This window comes from Tubulanus polymorphus, chromosome 1 (assembly GCF_964204645.1).
Source record: "Tubulanus polymorphus chromosome 1, tnTubPoly1.2, whole genome shotgun sequence".
Lineage (NCBI taxonomy): Eukaryota > Metazoa > Nemertea > Palaeonemertea > Tubulaniformes > Tubulanidae > Tubulanus > Tubulanus polymorphus.
Genome location: NC_134025.1, coordinates 2937092 through 2951647, shown reverse-complemented (window position 1 = coordinate 2951647; position 14556 = coordinate 2937092). Strand labels below are relative to the sequence as shown.

The window sequence follows — 14556 nt, the reverse complement described above, 5'->3', positions numbered from 1 at the left end:
ACCCTTCAGGCTTTGAATGGTTTCGTATTTTTGGTTACATGCGATGGAGAAGTTTTCTTTTCATCTAGAACTGTAGAACAGTATCTCGGCTTCCATCAGGTAACTATCCCAAACTAAAACAGCGCGAAGAAAGCACGATTTTTCTGCGATAGATGATAATTCGCATATTTTACTGGTTTTATTATCTATCATCCGTCACATACTCCGCATTTCTCATCCGAAAAACCACTCATATAGTGGCTATAAAACAATTCATTTGTTATGCGCGATCCTCTAGCGTTTTATTTGAAAGCTCTGCGGTCCAAAAACGGCGTTGACAGTTATTGCAGAACTTGCAGGTGATGTTATTATGTGAAAACAATGAATATGTTTATTAGGTTTTTCGTTTATTCTAAGTAAACGAATAAAAAAGTGCCGATAGAATTAATCAGCTGCTTGACGCACCATTTCGACCATACATATTCATATGTTCTTGTCAACCACTATATTAATGTCTTGGTGATCGCCAATTTCCTCAAAGCCCAGGCAACACGGGCTTGCCATTAATTAACTTCAAACTGCAACACCAGCCTGAATTATGGAACAGCCGCAACTTTCATAACCCGCAGAAATGATTGGTATGATTTGTTAATGTCGTTTTACTGCAAATGGAAGGCTTTTCCTGAAGCCAGGTGATTTTGCCGTAGAAGCATCTGCCTGTTTACTCTTCATATATGCATCTCAGCGACGCATGAATTAACGGAGAGAGAGAGAACGGAGAGAGATAGCTGGCTCCATAAAGTAACATCATCGCTACATCGTCGAGATGACAACAGTTTGACAAGGCAATTTAGTGCGGTTGTGTAGCATAATTGATGAGCAGTAATTGAATTACGACGGAACCCGAGAGAAAGAAAAAATACCTTACCAAAAACTGTAGCTCTTGTAACCAGATTGTTTGTTGAGCGAATTGATTCAATATTTCAACACACGTAACGTACACGCCTAAATGATTCCAAATTTTTTGGAGCTAAATCTAACATTTTCATTTCACGTTAAACCTCGAACCTCGATTTTGCACGATAAGAACATTAGGATGTTTGAAAACAAAAGAAACCGTGGTTACAATAGAAATATAATTCCAGAAGGATTTTTATGAGATGATTAACCCGAGCGAACAGAATCACAATCTGATCATAGCCTTCCTTAAACCGGAGAACAATGGTTGCTAGAGGTTTAAAATGGTACCTTCAAGCCACACACATACAGCCTTTAAGTGTTCACTTAATTCATAAATAAGAACACTATTTTATGGTCATTTAATCATTGATGATTTCAAACTAATCTTATAGATAATAAAATCTGAATGGCCCATTTCATTAACATAAATCTTTAGAAAGAAATTTCTTAAACCTTTACGGAGAAGTCTTGACGCATAAAAATCGTATTTAAGTATGAACGTATGATTAAGGTGATGTCACTGGTTAATAGGTTAATAGATTGTAAGCCTTGATGTCTTGGTGGAAGCCTTGATGTCTTCAATGACGTATGATTCAATCTTCCATATGGGAGAAGTCAAGTTCGCATGCAACCTTGCATCTCAGGGGACAAAAGTGGATTAATGTCCGCCAAGCGCATGATAAAATCGCAAGTTTGTCGATCGCTGCACGCAACTGTTGTTCGCTAATTACACTATCTAAATCAGCGACATCAAACCATGTTTTGGTCAGGTGCCATCAATGAACGAATCAGATTGAATTTGTCCGTCCTGTAAATTTGATTTCGACGTAGTAATTCGCGTGTGTATGATAAGTAAATCTGTGCAAAATCAAATCATTTTACGGTGACCCGGGAACCAGACGGCGCGGAGTAACACTAAAACACGGTCCAAAATGCGGTTCATAATGGCTGAGTGACTTCTCACGGAAGTCGTGGTTCATTTGTCATTCAAATCCGATCCATCGTTTAGGATAAAGTGTATATCACTTGTCAAAACAACAAACTACGTTCAATTCATAACTAAAAATACATCGATATTGAAATGGTCTTCATTTCATAGCCAAATAAGGATGTTTACTCTTCAAATCAAGCAGAACAAGCGTCTGAATTAATGGAAGCGAAATTAGCTATTTTATGAAAAGGATTTCTTCTTGGTTGAGCTTGCGGCTGAAGTGTTCCGCATGCGGGTTTTTGTTTGACGTATCGGGCATGGTCTATTCGTATCGTTGTCATATTATCTCATGCCGAAATTTCCTGTTGCTGTTTGCTCATGTGCACGAACGCGGAAAGATTGCTGCACCGAGATAATACTCTACAGAATCCACTGAAAATACACGAGCATAAATTCACCACGAGAACTGACAGCAAAATCCACTGCATTCTAAATCTATATGTCAATGCTTTGTAGATTAATTGCCTTTATAAACTGAGGCTGAGTTAATGGATGAATTAGCCACGTCAAAAATTAAATAGCATGACAAATTTATTTGTCACAAGATTTTCGCAGTTTATTAGGTATGAAAATATTCGAATCTGAAAGAAACTTTGAAATATCCGTCCTTTGTTGCGTTACCAAACTGTGTCCGCGAAAATCGAAATATTCACAAAAATTTCGTAGTTTTTTAATGATATATTTTATTCAAAGTGTTGCTATGGTCGTTAGAATATTTCTTCAAAATTGTGAGATATTGTATGAAAAAAAATCGGCGCCCGTCGATGTTGTGACGCACGTCAGCTAGACCCTGGACTTCCTGCCATCAAATAAGGAACCTTTGTTCGTGCACAAGATGATAAATATGTGCAGTAAAAGAATAATACAACCATCAATGATAAAACTGTTGTGGTAGATAGTGTCATGTGTCTACTAGCTTCTCTACATTGCTTCAAAAAACAGCTATAATTCTAAGATATTTTATGGTGGCTGAATCTAGGTACAGGTGGAACTGTCAACGGCTGATAAATTACTGCCATTAGTTAGGTCTGATTTAATTGATGCCACAAAATAATTAATTACCTAGAAACAATCGAGCATTTTGCAAATTATAGAAGCCACAAACTGCCTAAGCAGGTGTCTCATTATGATATGGCAGCATATCACCAGTGTAGAATTTATCTTGGCCATTTATTATATCTTACACTCATCCACAACAGTGATGATGTCATTACCAGCTATAATCAAAAGATAAAATGAAAGTTGTCATCGATAAAAATCACCTTAGAAATTGATTTATTACGAGAGACGATGATATTTAAAGCTGAATCGTAAAATTCCACTAATGCGCTATAAAAGTACTACATATATCAATGAATATTCAATGGATGTTTGTTCAACTGGTGTCCATCTGTATTTGATGGGTAAGCGGTAAAAAATGCTAAGAAATCGAATGCAATTAGTCCACGCACTACGTAAGAAGAATCTGTCATTTATCAGAATATTGTTGGAGCGGAGATCACAATCTAAAGTGTCCATGGGTTCGAATCCTGCATAGTTGGTAGTTGTGGTTCTTCGTCGAATGTTTTTCTTTTGTATTTTCCCCCACATTCAGGAAAATGATAAATCGATCCTGCTATAATAATACCCGAGTGGACTGAAAAAATGAATGCTGTTAATTTCGCTTAAGAAGAACCTGATGTTGTAGAAGCTGAGTGGTCAATGGTCATCCATTAAATCTGGGTTCAAATCTTGCATCGTAGCTGAGATTCTTCGTCCAATGTTCTTCTCTTGCCTCTTGACTATTATTCGGGAAAATAGAAAATCGAATCTGGACTGAGATGGGATAGAGAATGAAAATATTATAAATATTATTCGTTGTTTTCTTGTTAATTTCAGTCTGACATCATTCACCAAAGTGTGATGGAACTGATTCATTCAGAAGATCGAGAAGAATTCAAAACACAGTTACAATGGGACTCACAACTTCCTCCTGATAAACGTGATATGACATTTCAAGAAGTTTTGCTCCCAGGTAAAGTAAAGATGATTCAAACGATCATTTTGCAAAATTCATTATCATCAAGTTCTATTTGCTAATAAGAATGCGGTGTTATCTTTCTAGAAAATGCTCATTTGCTTCAACGGAATTTTACAGTCAGATTCAGGTGTCTTTTGGACAACACTTCAGGTTTCATCGTAAGTATATGATATATATAAGTAAACACATTGTGTTCTAGCATGTGTACGATAAGAAATTCATAATTTTGACGAATTCGTTTTTTTTTCAGACACTTGAAATCAGTGGCAGGATAAGAATGCTCCATGGACAAATAGTGAAACCCGAGGAACCACCATTAGCACTGTTTGCCGTGTGTTGCCCATTTGGTCCGTTACCATTACTCGATTCACCAGTCCGCGAATTCACCTTCAAAACAAAACATAAAATGGATCTCTCCCCGGTTTCCATCGACCAAAGGTATTCTATCTTGCTACGAAATCAGCGGGAGTAAAGTGTCGTATTATAAGCATGTATAATGTTAATTTATGACGACGGTATGTCTCAGACTCTTGCTGCCATCTACACATAACTCTCCATAATGATTTTCAGAGGACGGATGTTATTTGGTTACTCGGACAAAGAACTTCAGGCAAAAGGAGGTTATGATCTGATTCATCCGGACGATTTAAGCTATTACGCCGCCGCTCATCAAGAATGTAAGAATCAATGCTGGTGTAAAACATCTTTAAGTAAAAAACCTCCCGAAATCGTTGAATAGATTTCGGTTTCAACGCAAAATACCAGCAAATTATTGCTACTGACCATGTATAGTATTTCTTTGGTATTGTATTCGTCGGTATATACATCGGGTAGTTTATTTCTTAAGAAAATGTACAGACAGGTAGAAATGTGTCGTCATCAGTACTTAGTCACCTTTATAAAGTATCAGATGACTGCAGTTTGTAGTCAGTCATAAACGAAATAATCATTTTCTAATGACAGCAAACTAATTGTTACAGATGGAGAACATTATACGCTGCAGCAATAACGAGTCGCGCTGTATTCATTAATTAACACCGCCTCTTGCTGTAATAAGTCCCAAGACAACTTACACTTTGAGAAACGTAGGAACAGTTTAGAGCCCAAAGGGAAAACGTTGTCACATTACTCTAATGTTTGGAATTGGAACCAATAAGCTGCCTATCGGACACTTCAGCGCGTATTCGCGCGGACATTAAAGCGCCGTATAGAATAGACATTATGCGTGTGATCATGTCGTGAATCTGATTGTTTTTCAGTAATTAAAACTGGAAGTTCAGGGTTGATAGCCTACCGTCTGATTGCTAAAGATTATCAATGGATTTGGTTGCAGACTAGTTCGAAAGTTGTTTATAAGAATAGTAAACCGGACTTCGTGATCTCCACTCACAGACACTTGACGTAAGCCTTTATCATCAAATACAAGTCTTATTTACAATATTCCAGTATAAAATCAGTTTGAAAATGAATTGTGTGATATTTTTCCAGGGATGATGAGGGCAAAGATTTATTCGGCAAGCGTGGAACAGAGTTTAAGTTGCCATATCCTCTTCTGGATAGTGATTCAACATTCCCTCCGACTGAAGATGATCCTCTAACGAAGATCAAATCTAAGAGCAAGAAATCAAAATCTCAATTCCGGGACTATTTATCAACAGGACGCAAGCGGAAACATCCGTATCGAGAGGTCTTTAACGGAATCAATAGTTACCCGGCGTTTTCGCCCATAAATGGCTATCCGACATGCCAAAACGGAGACATCAAAGCCGATCTCATGTATCCTTATAGCGGCACTAACTTCGGTCTGGATAACGAACTATACCATAGCTATCACGCGTTTACCACTGGGGTATACCCCGATACATTCCGGTTAGAATCAGACAAACATAGCTATTCGAACAGTTACCCGAACGGGTACTACCTCGAACCGAGAAATTATCAAACTACTTTACAATACGGCAATGGCTACGACTTGATGTCTCAGGCATCGAAATATAGCTACGACTTCAGTAAATACGGATACGATACGGTCAGTTCATGCAACTATGGTCTCGATATAGGAAAAAGACAGTTAGGTCATGATATACAAAAATACGACGAACTGAAAAAATATGCCGATTATTCGACAGACAGATTATCTCATAAATCATCATTAGACTTTAAATCATCGGTAATGAATTCATCTGTGTTATCTTCGCATCATAATAATTTCTTGAGTTGTGCCCAGCAGTACAGTTCAGTACCGAATTCAAACTCTTGTTCACTGTTCCATCCGAGTAGTACTAATACCATACACGAACGCGCCTACGATCAGGGACTGCATTTGCCTCAAAATCATCACAAGGAACTCGTCAAATCTGACCCGAAACACGCTGTCTCAGTGATTCAAAGTCCAATAAATAGCAATCGAATGTCTAGTCCTCAGAATCGGATATCGTCACTTCCAAATCAACAAACTAATAACGGATTAACAGCGACAAATTTGTTCAGTGATCGCACCAATCCAACATGGCCGTCCTGTAGTAAAAATATCAACTCAAAAATCAGCCCTAAGTCTATCTCTTCTCACGATGGATTAAGTTCCGCTGAAACTCCGACGAATTCAAGTTGCAGTCCATTTGATATCGCTTTAAAGCCGGATAGTGCAGTAGCTTTGACATCTATCACCTCAGCAAACCATCCAAGTCCTGCCTCAGCCACAACCGCCATGTCTGTTATACAGCAACATAGGTAAAAAGAACACTGCATTCGAAGCAAATCAGTTTCAAGTCAATTTAGAATATACATTCAAATGAAAATCGACAATATTGACCCACAAAAAAACTAGAAAACTGGTTTCACTAACGTTTCAGATATATGGCTATCCTTCTCGGAGAAATATTCAAAATAAATGTAATTTTTTCAAATAAAACCTCTGAAGATGGAATGATGGAATGAAGTCATCTATCTGAAACGTCACTGCAATTGATTTTCCATTGTTTATCGTTAATATTGTTGGTTTCTTATTTTCATATTTCATATCTGAATATCTCGTTCTGTAGATCGTGTGAGAAGCAACAGACAGCAGTTGGCGGAAGTATAGCAGTTCCCGTAGTCAAATCACCTTCGTGGTTACATCATTTGCCTACTCATCATCCATATTCAGATTGGTCAATGGATCCACTGGGTCCTGGACAACAGAGAGTATTAGCGTCAGGGGTAAGGTAATCACAGTTTCTATTGAATTCATTAAACCAGCAACACGTTACTCATCATGTGATTATGTTAATGAGGCATATCGCAACTCCTGTAACTTTTCGTATTAATCCGTTTCAGCTTATGAAAGGACACGACGACAATGCGAATCCTCTGCTAGCATTTTCAGAAGTCACCCACACTCTTTTGAACGGAGACTAAACGTAATCAGCGTAAGACAAGTCGGATGCAGTTTACTATATTCCTGCTCACTTTGTGTTGGTCTCTAAACATTCTAGGAATTGAGTATGTTAGAGTAGACTTTGTCAGTAATGTTTTAAAATATTTTTTCTGAATTTTGTGAAACTGTTGACATTATAGGATGCCGATAGCCTCTTAGTTCGTAGTGTATGAGATGTGTTACCGATCACATTATTTCATGCAAGGACACCGGATTGATATTATGTTTGTCTTGAATTACTACTTGTTACAAAAACTATGATCATATATAGAGATGAAATGAAGATTCGAATTGCCTAGTCAGATTGGCCTAGTATGATAGATACCCCGAGTACGAGGTGCAATAAAATGTAAATAATGTTTCATGTTGTATACAATATAATGTACAATGTATAGTTGCATTTTGAGTAAATATTATACGATATTTAATATTGTCTCACAAGATTTTCAACAGAGCATTTTTTATTTATTAGTTTAAAGCTATTTTAAAGCCGGCGATCCTGAATGCATAAGCTACTGTCGCCCTCTATCGACGATTCTACGAATTACGAACACGGTAATTCTGTCTCCAGATGTGCTGCTATAAAGACCTGTACTTAACCATTTAACAATGTGCTATCTATACATCGACATGTATCAGGGTTGTTGGCTACTATTTTCTACTTACTCCTATGATAGGCAATCACATATCCACCAGCCCCGATCCACAACACGTAATTACGTATCTCTTGTAGAAAAAAGATATTCTATTGTAAATGTACTTTTAAGTTTATTTAATAAATTAATTCATTATAAATCATCGAACTTTATTGTCATTTAATACTGAACTCAGTTACACATTAAGAGTTAACTCTAAGTTGAAATTAGTTCTGATTTTCAGTCAAATGAGTAAAATCTTCACTCCAAACTGGGTCCAGCAGGTGTTTATAAGTGTTAGTCGTAGAATATTGTGGTCAGACTCTTCACGTCCTCTGACACGCCGTTCCAGATTAGATTCGCTCCAGTAAGAATTAGATCACCGAAAAAAGCTCATCGTTGTACGTTTCTTGTCCATCTCGGTGAGGCATACAAATGAATGAACCAGAAAATCGAATAACAACTATATATATCACTTGTTTATTAATTAAGTAGAGACTTGCATGTACAAAACTATCTACATAACTATTCTAACGTACGTTCTATTCTGGCTATAGATGCTTCAAAGGCTCGAGCCTTATAACAAAAGTTCACGAATAAATTTTTTCTAGACTTTTTTTTACATTTTTCGTCTATCCTACATATACAAATCATAAAATCTAAAATCAAAATAAGAGACTAGTCACCTGAATAACAGATGAATGGCAATAGAAATAACGAATATATCATGTATTTATGTATAATAATGGACGGATTGATACGATTATAACTGATAAACTAATCTTCATCCCCGGTTAACTTCGCTTTCAGCATTATATATACGAAGTCATCAAATGTGACAACACCGTCCTGATCGATATCTGCTTCTCTGATCACTTGCCGTGTAGCTCTTGATGTCAAGAAGATTCCGTGTTCAGCTGCCAAATAGCGTAAATCGTTTTCGCCGATAAAGCCTTTTCCCGTTGGGTCGAGCCATTTGAATGTCTGAAATTGCCAATAGATTTTAGGTTTAGGTAAAAGAAATACACGTCGTTGAAGAAGAATTATAGTTACTTATTTGACGCATACCTTTTGAATAGCGCGATATTCCTCGGCTAAATGTCTGGCTGATGTTAGATAAAATCTCATCAATTCCGCGAAGGTTATGTACGTTTTGTGAGTCATTCGTAAACAATCTGATAAAAGAAAATAAAACGTTTACCACTTTTTTACCAAAAAACTTTTCCAAACCGATAACAAAGATGTCGAAATTGATTGAAATAATCGCCGCCAAAATTACAGACCTAAAATGTCCTCGAGGAATCTCCTGTTGGCTTTGTAAACTAGTGACGGTTTAGCCGCGTTAATTTCAGTTCGCGTCAGTTTCCTGCAAATAGTAAGAATGAAACCTCTAAAATTAGAAATGTTATGTAAATTGTGTATACGGCACGTAACAGGAGATTATTGAATGATTAACTCCCCGATCAATCATTAAACTGTCAGTTCGGGGAAAACGTTTTGTTTGCATTGATACAAAAAGCTTCCAGGCTTAACATTCTTTAAGCAATGGAATAACAATAATACTAGTTCGGTGAGTTGACAGTTGAAATTAGACCTTTATACGGGTACAATGTATTTTAAATTCTATTTTGATTGCCTACAAATCATTTACCCATCTTTATTCCTGTCTAGAATATCGAATAGTTCCTTCAATTCGTTGATGTTGTCGTTATCGACTGATTGCGGTGGCAGTGAAGTAGAGTTTTCAGTCTGCGTTGTTGCGTATGTCCTGGGCATGGTACAGCTGCCATACTTTGGTCTTGTATTTCTAGGAAGACTTGTGGATGGTGTTACCACCCTCTCTCTGTAGTGACCATTTGTTGTTCCCGGTTTTGTTTGCGTTCCAGCATCTAACGTGTCTTGGATTTTATGCAACCAGGCGTTCGATGTCGTCAATATGTTAAATATACCATCACTGTGTAAATCGGGGACAGAGCGCCATTTCGATGGTCCTATATACGAGCCAGTAGGTACAGTTTTAGGCGTATATCTGGATGCCAAATCGTAGTCGGATTCGTAAGGCCTCGATAGCGTAGATTTATATCCTGGTTGTGAACGGTAGCCGTCATAACTGTGCGGTGATGGAGAGGGACTTCGCGGAGGTTGATAAGAATCGCTAGAATAATTTGTACGAGTTGGAAAACGATAATTCGTCGGACGAGAATAGTTTGGAATGCTTGGTTTTCCGAGGAATGTTTTCGAGCTGATGTCATACTTGGCAGGAATTCTTGACGAAGGTGTCGATGGTGGTCTTCTCGGTATTGGTGGACGACCAGTCGGAGAGCTGCGTGTATATGCTGAATTACTTCTATCTGGTTGTGAATGACGTTGTTTTACCGGTTCGTACAGTGAACTAATACCCCTGACGTATCCGTATTTCGGAGGGCTCGAAAGAGAGGCATTACTTGAATATCCAGATATACCAACATCTGGAATACCTGAATAACTCCTCGCATCTCTTGGGCTGAGGTCGGGCATGGAGGAAGCGGGTCTCAAACGTGAACTGGTACCAACGTATCTGGATTGATTTGCCAAGTCATCAGAAGCATAATGTACATTTCTGGGAGACAGGCTATCTTTCAGTTTGTAATTATACTTAGGTTCAGTCCCATCGAGATTGTATGCTTTCAGATAATCATGGCAGCTAGGACCAGTGTATGCGTTGCCATAGTTAGAACCATAGTCTTTATTTAGATTACGATCGGAAGAATATGGTTTGGAATCACTTGATTTGTTCAGATATCTATCAGTAGCCGATATTGATGTATTAGAAATCTTATAGGGATCGGTGTAATGTCCGTTAGTCGTTTCATTCGGTACATAATCAGGCGATAGATAGGACATTCTGGTTGCGCTCGGATTTCCACTGCCGTAACTTCTTGTATTTGAAGGAGTTGTATAATCTGTAACCCTGATATCTGGTTTCAGTAACGAATCGATATCTGATTTATCCTTGTAGGTACCGAGAGACGATGCGTAACCAGACGTATAGCCATCCGAAACTGTGTTCGGAATTCTTGTTCCGGCTTTACGGTGAAGTTTCATAGCACCCGTTTTATCGTCGATGTAGGTTACGTCAGTATCGTTAGGAGGCTCCTCGGAAAATATCAAATCGGACAAATCGTAGTTAGTGTCATCGCCTTCGATCGATGGAGTGGTTTGCGTATAACCGTCGATGAGTTCTCCTTTTGGTATTGACTGCAAGGATCGTGACTTCACGACATCTCTTTCAACCATACAACGACACGGAGTACAAGGTCGCGCTTCGGCTAACGATCCAGAACCATATTTCGGATTCGTGCCGACGTCACGAGACACTTTACAGCGACAATTTTTACTCGAAGACATCATTTTATCACCGTTTTTCACACCAGTAGCGTAGATTTGCATGATCTCACGGGGAATCTGAAAAAGATAATGTTTCCAGAATTAGCTCGAGGCAACAAGATTGGATCATGTACAATTTGACAGGTGGTCTTATGGATGGACCTGAAATGAATATTTGTCCTGGCGCATATGTTTCATTAATTTCAATAACGAACTAACCAGACAAGCTCAGCGTGTTTGCATAACATACCCATTCATTGTGCACTATCTCTTCGATGTTTTTTTAAATCATTTATAGGTATATGTAGCGTTATATATAGAATTGTATACACAACTGGATATTTCAGTCTTATGAATCTAAATTCCGAACTTCACACGACAGTCGTCTTCAGTAGGTGTATGCAGGATATTATTGCCTCAATTATCGTATGAATGAATGGAATGCTTCCCACAGATTTTAATGAAAATACATTAGTAAGACATATATACCACATCGAAAGTGATTTAAGTCACACGTACGTTCACAGAATATACTTACAAAATACAGACAATTAATATCCATTAGCTGACATTCTCTTACATTGAATATCCTATTTGAACTAACCTTTACAGACTTTCAATTAGATAATTCATTTTCCTTTTAAACCTCAGAGATGTGAATGCCATGTTATGAGTTGATAAACCCCTCCGATACTGCGGTTCATATCGTAAAGAAAAAATTACATTTCCAATAATAGGCCAATATTGACAGCTCAATGAGAAGTGCGTTTCGTTATTATCGAAGTAATGGCGTATACTCGTAACGAATTGATTTGCTCATTAAACGGAAACACAACCCATGATTACTAAACTCAGCAACCATACGCCGTACAAAACAATAAGTAAACAACCTATCCAAGGGAAAATAATGTAATCGGCCATTCCAGTCGCTTTAATGAATCTGTGTAACATTGGGCAAAGCAATAATAATCAACGACATAAATATCTTTCTTCAAAGCAATTGCTAAAGACATTACGAGCGGTTTTCTAAAAATAAACAGCTAAAGAAATGCTTGCGGTAAAAAGACAACCAACGCGTAAGATTATACTGACTAGAACGGGACCTAGATTGTAAACATCAAATCGCCACAAGACACCTATTCCTTAAGTTTGCGCAAAGATGTAGAGAAATACATGTGATAAAACATATATTATCCAACAGACATACGTTTAATGTAGGAACAGGGAGGTGGGAGTCACTCCCACCCTCCTGGTAGGAATAAGTAAGATTGAAAAAGCATCGATATCGATACATGTAATCTCCTGATCAGAAAACTGTTCACGTTATCTGTTTAACTACATCGCATTTACCATATGCTTTACTTCAGAAGAGCTCCTAATGAAACATGAAGACACGCTTCATCGAGCGTGTGATCGAATCTGAATCAGAATTCGAACAAACATCTTCTAAACCTGCGTTAGATGATTAACCTTAAAAACAGAATCATCAAAAGCTTACCGCGCTATGTCAAAGTCCGCTTCAATTTTCATTCCTAACTATATCATAATAAAAAAGAATGCTTATGTGGCACACGTACCAATAAATCCGACAATCTACGAGGACAGTATTGAGCTCCCCTACTGCACTGCCTTATTTCAAAACCCGTTCAACTGTTTTATACTTTTATGGCGATCTACAAATACGAAATTAGAGAGGAATTTCAAATATGACTATATTCATTTATTTGGCAGTTTGACAAATAGATAGATCACATAGGGACATGAAATGAAAAGTACAATGTAGAATCGAAGTACTGCACTCTTGCTTGGCTAGTTTGAAGGAATTAAAACTTTCTTCAAGGCGGAGAATATACCATTGGTAGTTTTTGAAAGGTTTTGTTTGCCTGGGCCATTTAGAGTATGGTTTATGACTTGAATTCTAAGTCTACTACCAATAATTCAAACAATAGTAGAATACAATCTATGATATAAAATGAAATCAAGTTCTCATTCATTCTAAATTCTTCAACAATTTCTACACCAAAACTTGCTTCTGTTAGGTACCTAAAAAACTGAAACGAAATTGACACGTTCAACAATTACAGCTAATGAATACATATTATAGTCGTTTAGATGATTTCTTAATAAAAACATCTCATCTCCAAATTCCCATGACAACCGAGTTATTTACACAACTATAGCTTTATCAAACAAAACCACTGTCTGTGTAAATCAATCAGAGCTGAATATTCAGTTTTGACAAATATCAGTACTGATAACAGAGATTTATCGGTTTTATAGTCTGTTCTAATAACAGAATATCAATATTGTATTTCATTCACGTATATCTATCTTTGTGTATCTTCGATTCGTTTCTAACATTTCAACAAATCCTATAAATTATCGACCTTTAATTCTATGAATTGACAATTTAAATCCAATTTCCTGAGACACTTCATTCTATCAATAGGATTATGTGTAAGTATTAATTATTGTCGTGAAGTGAATTGAAGTCCCTTCAATTTCTCTCATGGTCAATTAGAACATAATTGACACCTCTTACAACCGAGAGTGCACGCTGTCAGCGCACGGAACCAAACTAATGCTTAATTACCCACATTTTCGTGAAAGTCACTACCTTGTCTCTGCTGGATATCCCCACTGTATTTCTTTCACTTTTGGCTCAATTAAACCATAGACATACCGCATACAATTGCCAAATATGTGAACTTATCATTTTGGGTTGAACAATGCCCTGTGTAATGTTGGTTATTACGTTTAATCACTTGATACGTAAAATACTCATAATTCTATAGAAACAGTCATAGTACCGGTAATATTTCGACAAGACAAGAGTGATAATTAATCATTCATGCGTAGATAATAATCGCCTGGAAATTTAAAAAGGATTGCAATATATTTGAAAAAATTTGTTTCATCCATAGAGCGCATCATACGTATATATAGTTAATAACTGTCATAAGAATAGAAAAAGACACTTCTAAATTTTAAAAAATACGCATTTTTACCTGAAAAGAATCCTATTCCATATCGGGCGCGTACAATGACTACGACCAGACGGCAATTAACGACTCTTTCAGTGCCCGATCTGCTAGCAACAGTACACAACAAGCGGCGGTAGATTTCAGTCGTATTCCTCGTGAGCGGCTAATGCTCATACACAATTCACCAGCGTTAACACAAATACAAC

General features: G+C 37.3%; 2 protein-coding genes across 2 annotated transcripts in view; one reads left to right on the top strand and one right to left on the bottom strand.

The window, feature by feature from the left end:
* LOC141912623 (uncharacterized) overlaps nucleotides 1-8071 on the top strand; it is a 31334-nt gene extending 23263 nt beyond the window's left edge. The window contains exons 4-12 of the mRNA XM_074803930.1: nucleotides 10-99; nucleotides 3809-3944; nucleotides 4035-4108; nucleotides 4201-4388; nucleotides 4521-4627; nucleotides 5210-5351; nucleotides 5439-6680; nucleotides 6992-7148; nucleotides 7266-8071. Of these exons, the coding sequence (XP_074660031.1) occupies nucleotides 10-99; nucleotides 3809-3944; nucleotides 4035-4108; nucleotides 4201-4388; nucleotides 4521-4627; nucleotides 5210-5351; nucleotides 5439-6680; nucleotides 6992-7148; nucleotides 7266-7346 (2217 nt within the window). The 3' untranslated portion in view covers nucleotides 7347-8071. The remainder of the gene's footprint in view (nucleotides 1-9; nucleotides 100-3808; nucleotides 3945-4034; nucleotides 4109-4200; nucleotides 4389-4520; nucleotides 4628-5209; nucleotides 5352-5438; nucleotides 6681-6991; nucleotides 7149-7265) is intronic.
* Nucleotides 8072-8477: 406 nt separating this feature from the next.
* Nucleotides 8478-12975, bottom strand: LOC141913993 (uncharacterized). The gene is made up of 5 exons (XM_074805238.1): nucleotides 12944-12975; nucleotides 9652-11444; nucleotides 9284-9366; nucleotides 9069-9175; nucleotides 8478-8984 (listed from the first exon to the last, which is right to left on the bottom strand). Exons 2-5 carry the CDS (start codon nucleotides 11427-11429, stop codon nucleotides 8778-8780), a joined length of 2175 nt encoding a protein of 724 aa, XP_074661339.1. The 5' UTR covers nucleotides 11430-11444; nucleotides 12944-12975; the 3' UTR covers nucleotides 8478-8777.
* Between the last annotated feature and the right edge of the window lie 1581 nt (nucleotides 12976-14556).